The 7,039-nt window shown below is 47.7% G+C and overlaps 4 protein-coding genes across 4 annotated transcripts; 2 read left to right on the forward strand and 2 right to left on the reverse strand.

Annotated features, from left to right (window-relative positions):
- Positions 1-1,136: 1,136 nt before the first annotated feature.
- Positions 1,137-2,141, forward strand: LACBIDRAFT_333318 (uncharacterized protein; the record flags this gene model as incomplete). The annotated part of the gene is made up of 3 exons (XM_001887909.1): positions 1,137-1,178; positions 1,325-1,858; positions 2,139-2,141. The coding sequence occupies 3 exons, from the start codon at positions 1,137-1,139 to the stop codon at positions 2,139-2,141; spliced, it is 579 nt and encodes a 192-aa protein (XP_001887944.1).
- Positions 2,142-2,270: 129 nt separating this feature from the next.
- Positions 2,271-3,388, reverse strand: LACBIDRAFT_333319 (uncharacterized protein; the record flags this gene model as incomplete). Its single annotated transcript, XM_001887940.1, has 6 exons — positions 2,271-2,337; positions 2,547-2,637; positions 2,756-2,785; positions 2,904-2,933; positions 3,052-3,081; positions 3,283-3,388. 6 exons carry the CDS (start codon positions 3,386-3,388, stop codon positions 2,271-2,273), a joined length of 354 nt encoding a protein of 117 aa, XP_001887975.1.
- A 267-nt stretch (positions 3,389-3,655) lies between these two features.
- On the forward strand, positions 3,656-4,794 carry LACBIDRAFT_333320 (uncharacterized protein; the record flags this gene model as incomplete). The annotated part of the gene is made up of 7 exons (XM_001887910.1): positions 3,656-3,691; positions 3,863-3,899; positions 3,964-4,056; positions 4,258-4,287; positions 4,406-4,435; positions 4,554-4,583; positions 4,703-4,794. 7 exons carry the CDS (start codon positions 3,656-3,658, stop codon positions 4,792-4,794), a joined length of 348 nt encoding a protein of 115 aa, XP_001887945.1.
- Positions 4,795-5,161: 367 nt separating this feature from the next.
- On the reverse strand, positions 5,162-5,610 carry LACBIDRAFT_333321 (uncharacterized protein; the record flags this gene model as incomplete). The annotated part of the gene is made up of 2 exons (XM_001887941.1): positions 5,162-5,210; positions 5,255-5,610. 2 exons carry the CDS (start codon positions 5,608-5,610, stop codon positions 5,162-5,164), a joined length of 405 nt encoding a protein of 134 aa, XP_001887976.1.
- Between the last annotated feature and the right edge of the window lie 1,429 nt (positions 5,611-7,039).

Consider the following 7,039-nt stretch of genomic DNA (forward strand, 5'->3'; position numbering starts at 1 on the left):
GGAGGAATGAAGGGGGGAGGAATGAAGGGAGGAGGAAGGAAGGGAGGAGGAAGGAAGGGAGGAGGAAGGAAGGGAGGAGGAAGGAAGGGAGGAGGAAAGAAGGGAGGAGGAAAGAAGGGAGGGACAGGCAGTGGTGTGGGGCTGTGATCAGCATAAGAAAGGGGGAGGAAGGGAGGGAGAGATGGGCAATGGAGGGGAAGAGACCTGAAACCCATGTCAGCAAATGAGAGAATGAGGGGAATGGCTCACAAGATCAGCAAACAGGACAAACGACGACACGTTCGTCATCGTCTGGTACCCACATTGCGTCGTCTCGTTCCTACGTCGCATTGTCGTTGTCGTCGCATTGTTGTCGTTGTCGCGTTGTCGTTGTCGTTGTGTTGTTGTTGTCGTCGCATTGTTGTCGTCACGTTCTCGCGTCGCGTCGTTGTCTCGTGCCCACGTAGTGTTGCCGCGGCTCGGCTAGCTGAGAGCCGGCTTATGTAAGCCAGCTAAATTTCCTTAAGTGGCTCGGCTCGGCTTTTAGCTGACCCAAAGCCGGCTCAAGCCGGCACATAATTCTCAAAGTGATGTGACTATAAATCTGGGTAAATTAGATGCTGTCTACCTGATAGATACACAGTGTAATGTATATTTCGAGCATAGAACTATAATAGAAACCAAATGATTATGAAAATAAATAAAAATTCGCAAAAAAAATAGGGAAGGATGTGAGATAGCATGGAAATAGGAGCACGTATGGATGTCATCTCTTCAGCTCCTTCAAATACAACCAGAATACAATGTAAACGAGCTTTCAGTGAAGAAAAATGGTGTAAAGCTGACTGAGATACAGCTCAACTCCCCCCAAAAGAGAAAATGTGACATATCTCCAGAACGCGGACACGCGAACCTCTTGTCTCTTCGGGACCTTCAAACGACACTAGAATATGTTTTAAACGAGCCCTAGATCATAAGAAACGATGGAAATTTGGAGGTCTTATCAGTGCCCCCCTAATTCCTGTAGGATTCCGGTCATTCCTGTGGATTCCGGTGGATTCCGGAGGAGTGAAATTTAGCAGAGAGGCCTGCTATTTTCTCCATTCCGGTGCTTTACCATTCCGGCGGAATTTCGGCATTCCGGAATTGTGACCGGAATGGTCCCCGGATTGGCAAAAACGGAATGCAACCGGAATCCGGTTTGTTTGGCAACGGCTTTCACGCTCATCCAAATACAACCCTCTTCTCTCCCACCACCACTAACCTCTCCTCCCACCACCACCAACGTCCCCGCTCCTCGTAAACGCGCGCCCGCTACCCACCCACGCCACGTCACCACGGTCAGCTGTGGCCACCACCGCCCACAAACGTCGTCGACCGCCAACAACGACCACATCAACAACGCGGCAACGCCACGTCAGCAAGCAAACGAGCCCCGGCGAGGTCGAGGGGACGAAAACGGACCACGAGGGACGACCACGACGACCATGACCACGCCCACGAACCACGACACGCCCCACGACGTCAACGGACGCCCACGTCAAACGCCAACGGACGCCCACGTCAATGGACCACGACCACGTCAACGGACCACGACCACGCCAGCGGACGACGACCACGCCAGCGGACGACGACCACGCCAGCGGACGACCACGTCAACGCACCACCACCTCAACGGACGACGACCACGCCAGCGGACGACCACGTCAACGCACCACCACCACGTCAATGGACGATGACCACGCCAACGGACACCCACGTCAATGCACGACGACGTGCCCCCGCCGATGGGAAACCAAGGTGCCACGTCGCTGTCAGCGATGTGGCAACCAAACGACGAACGACGACGACGACGACGTCGTTCGTCGTTCACACAAAGGTGAGTCCCCTGACTCTCCTTCATCCTATCCCATCTCGCTAACAGCCACCACGACATCACACGACGACGACGAGTGCATTGTCCCTCCCCCTTCCCTGTCCCTCCCTTCCTTTTCCTGCCCCTCTTCCCTGTCCCTCCCCATTTCCATGTACTCCCATCCCCCTTCCCTGTCCCTCCCCATTTCCATGTACCCCCTTTTCCCTGCCCCCTTCCCTGTCCCTCCCCATTTCCTTGTCCCTGCCCCTTATCCATCCCCTTCTTTAATATGCACTGTATGTAGTAAAATAGACTCATGTCATTAATAAAATACATTAAAATTTGATTTATTGAGATGAATGACTTGACTAGAAGTGAATTTTATAAGAAATTCTGAGTATTGAGTTGAATCAATGCAGATTAAGTCACCTGACCTCTAGATCAGTGCTGATCCATTCTGATTGTAGATACTCTGATCAGAGCATGTGGGGGAGGGTAAAGTACTGCTATTTATGGTGGATTGTGGTCTTATTCAACTGGAATCCACTGGATTCCGCTGGATTCCGCAGGACTCCGCTGGATTCCACTGGATTCCAGTCCCATTCCTGCAGATTCCGCCGGAGTCCGGTCCCATTCCACCGGAATCCGCAGGAATGAGCGGAGTCCGACAGGAATAGGTAGGGCACAATAAAGTACTGGAAATTTGACTGACCTAGGGTACTTGCTCCCAAAACAGAAAATGGGACATAGCTCCAGAACGCGGACACGGGAACCTCTCGTCTCTTCGGGACCTTCAAACGACACTGAAATATGTTTTAAACGAGCCCTAGATCATAAGAAACGATGGAAATTTGACTGACCTAGGGCACTTGCTCCCAAAACAGAAAATGGGACATATCTCCAGAACGCGGACACACGAACCTCTCGTCTCTTCGGGACCTTTAAACGACACTGGAATATGTTTTAAACGAGCCCTAGATCATAAGAAACGATGGAAATTTGACTGACCTAGGGTACTTGCTCCCAAAACAGAAAATGGGACATATCTCCAGAACGCGGACACACGAACCTCTCGTCTCTTCGGGACCTTTAAACGACACTGAAATACGTTTTAAACGAGCCCTAGATCATAAGAAACGATAGAAATTTGACTGACCTAGGGCACTTGCTCCCAAAACAGAAAATGGGACATATCTCCAGAACGCGGACACACGAACCTCTCGTCTCTTCGGGACCTTTAAACGACACTGGAATATGTTTTAAACGAGCCCTAGATCATAAGAAACGATGGAAATTTGACCGACCTAGGGTACTTGCTCCCAAAACAGAAAATAGAACATATCTCCAGAACGCGGACACGCGAACCTCTCGTCTCTTTGGGACCTTCAAACTACACTAGAATAGGTTCTAAACGAGCCTTTAATCAAGGATGATGATGGAGAACTCACAAAGATAGAGTACACCCTCCTGATGAATCATGAAACTTAGCATGACAGATATCTCAAAAATATGATAGCGGATGCCTCTCGTCTCTTCAGGCCCTAAAATCGACATCAAATAGCTGGTAATCAACACTCATTTGGTAGAATACGGTACAGAACTGACCAAGATACAAAACACCCTCATGGTGTCTATCCAGCACCTATTACATGTTTCTTAGGGCTAATATTGGGCTATTCTGGTGCCCAGTCTTAACTTATACTATGTGGAACTTGTTTACAATTGATATGGTACACTACTTAAGTTTACGATTGTACATAAATTGGGGGGAGGTGGTGGTATGAGGAGAAGAGGACAAGGAACGCAAAAGAGACATGACAAATGCTGAAGCGCTATATATATCTGAGGCACTTTAGGGTGGGTTGAGATTTAGGGCAGGCTTATCTCAGCCAAGTAAGCCTCCCCCACTTTATATTTAACCGTAAACTTGAGTAGTGTACCATATCAATTGTAAATGAACTCCACATAGTATAATGTAAAAATGGGTACCAGAATAGCCCAATATTAGCCCTAAGAAACATGTAATAGGTGCTGGATAGACACCATGAGGCTATTTTGTATCTTGGTCAGTTCTGTACCGTTTTCTACCAAATGAGTGTTGATTACCAGCTATTTGATGTCGATTTTAGGGCCTGAAGAGACGAGAGGCATCCGCTATCATATTTTTGAGATATCTGTCATGCTAAGTTTCATGATTCATCAGGAGGGTGTACTCTATCTTTGTGAGTTCTCCATCATCATCCTTGATTAAAGGCTCGTTTAGAACCTATTCTAGTGTAGTTTGAAGGTCCCAAAGAGACGAGAGGTTTGCGTGTCCGCGTTCTGGAGATATGTTCTATTTTCTGTTTTGGGAGCAAGTACCCTAGGTCGGTCAAATTTCCATCGTTTCTTATGATCTAGGGCTCGTTTAAAACATATTCCAGTGTCGTTTAAAGGTCCCGAAGAGACGAGAGGTTCGCGTGTCCGTGTTCTGGAGATATGTCCCATTTTCTGTTTTGGGAGCAAGTACCCTAGGTCAGTCAAATTTCCATCGTTTCTTATGATCTAGGGCTCGTTTAAAACATATTTCAGTGTCGTTTAAAGGTCCCAAAGAGATGAGAGGTTCGTGTGTCCGTGTTCTGGAGATATGTCCCATTTTCTGTTTTGGGAGCAAGTACCCTAGGTCGGTCAAATTTCCATCGTTTCTTATGATCTAGGGCTCGTTTAAAACATATTCTAGTGTTGTTTGAAGGTCCCGAAGAGATGAGAGGTTCGTGTGTCCGTGTTCTGGAGATATGTCCCATTTTCTGTTTTGGGGAGCAAGTACCCTAGGTCGGTCAAATTTCCATCGTTTCTTATGATCTAGGGCTCGTTTAAAACATATTCTAGTGTTGTTTGAAGGTCCCGAAGAGACGAGAGGTTCACATGTCCGCGTTCTGGAGCTATGTTCCATTTTCTGTTTTGGGGAGCAAGTACCCTAGGTTGGTCAAATTTCCATCGTTTCTTATGATCTAGGGCTCGTTTAAAACATATTCAGTGTCGTTTGAAGGTCCTGAAGAGACGAGAGGTTCGCATGTCCGCGTTCCAGAGATATATTACATTCTCTGTTTTGGGGGTGTGACTCTGTCACACCGTCTCAGGCAATTCTTAGCTATTTTCTATGATCTTAGGTTCATTTAAAGTATATTCTATTACATACTAGTTGAATAATATGTACAGACAAAGGCCAATTTTATTTGTTTCGAATGAGCTAGCATGTGTGGTTGATGAGGCTGAAAATCCCGGCTCTAGCCGGCTCAAGCAGTAGCCAAGCCAGATCAATCGGCTCGGCTCGGCTCAGCTTTAATTTCAGCTCAGCTGTGACTTGAACCAGCTAAAAGCCAAAGCCGCGGCAACACTATACCCACGTCGTGTCGTCGTTGTCGCGTTGTCGCCTCGTACCCACGTCGCGTTGCCGTCGTACCCATGTCGCGTTGTCGTTGTCGCGTTGTCGTCATTGCGTTGTCGCCTCGTACCCACGTCGCGTCGTCGTCGTCTTTTTGCCACCTCGTTCCCACGTCGTTTCGCTGCCACGTTGCATCGGTGTCATGTTGATGATGCTGGTGGGCGCGTGGTGTGTCGTTCGTGGCTGGCTGGTGTGGTGGTTGTGGTGGGCCCTGGTTGATGGCGGCGCCCGTGGATCGGCCACGTTGTCGTGGGCGCTCGTGGATTGTCGTGGTGCCACCTCGCTGGCGGTGGTCGCTTCCGTTCAATGCTGGTGTGGTCGTGGCTGTTGTTGGGTAGTGTGGTGTGGTCATCGTTGTCGTTGCCAACGTGGGTGGTGGGAGGGAATGGAAGTGGGGGGACGAGGATGGTTGGTGGTGGGTGAAAGGAAAGGGTGTTGCAATTGTTTGGTAACGTTGCCTTTGTTTGGTAACAGAACTAAAATAAACAAACAAAGGACTGGATTCCGTTACATTCCGTTCCTGTGCATTCCGCGGATCATTCCGGTGTCAATTCCGGAATGCCCAAATTCCGCCGGAATGGTAAGGCACCGGAATGATGAAAATAGCAGGCCTCCCTGCCAAATTTCATTCCTCCGGAATCCACCGGAATGACCGGATTCCTGCAGGAATTAGGGGGGCACTGATAAGACCTTGATGATTATCCAGAAGCAAAGATGGCGGGAAAAGGAACACTGGCAAATTTAAGAAAAATTTGTAAAGACCATCAGCGCATCAATATTGATGACTTTATTGCACTTAAAACCCTTACCAGAAGCTTTCGGGCAGAACAAAAATTACTCTTGACGCCACCTGCCTTGGTGAGCAACAGAGAATTAGTTGAGGATAGTTTCAGAGGTCAAGTGGAAGGAAGTCTCAATATTAAAATTTCCAAAGATGATAAAGGAAAAACTGCTGAAGGAAAAGAACACCATCCAGAGGATCCATATCCTATCCTAGATGTAATTGAAATGGCTGAGACTATTGCAGGATATGCACAAGGGATTAGCTCTTCAAGTGATACCTGGGTTGGTGTCAATGCGACAGAAACACGGACGACACAAGAGCATCACACGCATACTACGCCAGTACATAGTGTTAAGCTAGAAGATGATATCCGAGAATTAAACCAGAAAGTTGTGTTACTCATGGATAAAATTACATTGAGTGAAAAAGCACAAATGAGTGCCTTCCAAGCATCTAGACAAGAAATGAACAAATTAACTGAGACGTTAATGACCCAGCATGTTACCTCAGCACCCACCATGAGGCAGACACAGCCTACTTGGAGAATGGGTTCAGACGGATGCTGGTACTGTGAAGAAACAGGGCATTTCGCAATGAATTGTCCTCATAGGGAAGAACATATTAGAATGGGAAAAATTAAAATGTCCGGTCATAAGATGTTTTTTGTGCTCACAGGACAACCAGTACCTAGAGGGACAAATGGGAAGTCTGCTAAAATGATTGTTGAGGAAGCTAGCAATAAAGATATGATGGCACAAAGCAATATGTTTGCATTGCCTGGAGAAATTTACACCCAGAACAGCGGAGAGCCAGGTATCATCCAGTTGGGAATAGATTAGTGTTTAAAGGTTCAGTCCATAGGACCGCAAAAAACCGGTGGACCAAACTGAACCGGACCATGGTCCGGTCTTTTTTTCGGTTGCAGTTGCCCCAATTTGGGGTTGGTCCGGTTGCTGGTTGCCTCATTTCGAAAATCTTTTAAAACCGTTCAAAGACC

The sequence above is a fragment of the Laccaria bicolor genome, genomic scaffold (assembly GCF_000143565.1).
Source record: "Laccaria bicolor S238N-H82 LACBIscaffold_49 genomic scaffold, whole genome shotgun sequence".
NCBI lineage: Eukaryota > Fungi > Basidiomycota > Agaricomycetes > Agaricales > Hydnangiaceae > Laccaria > Laccaria bicolor.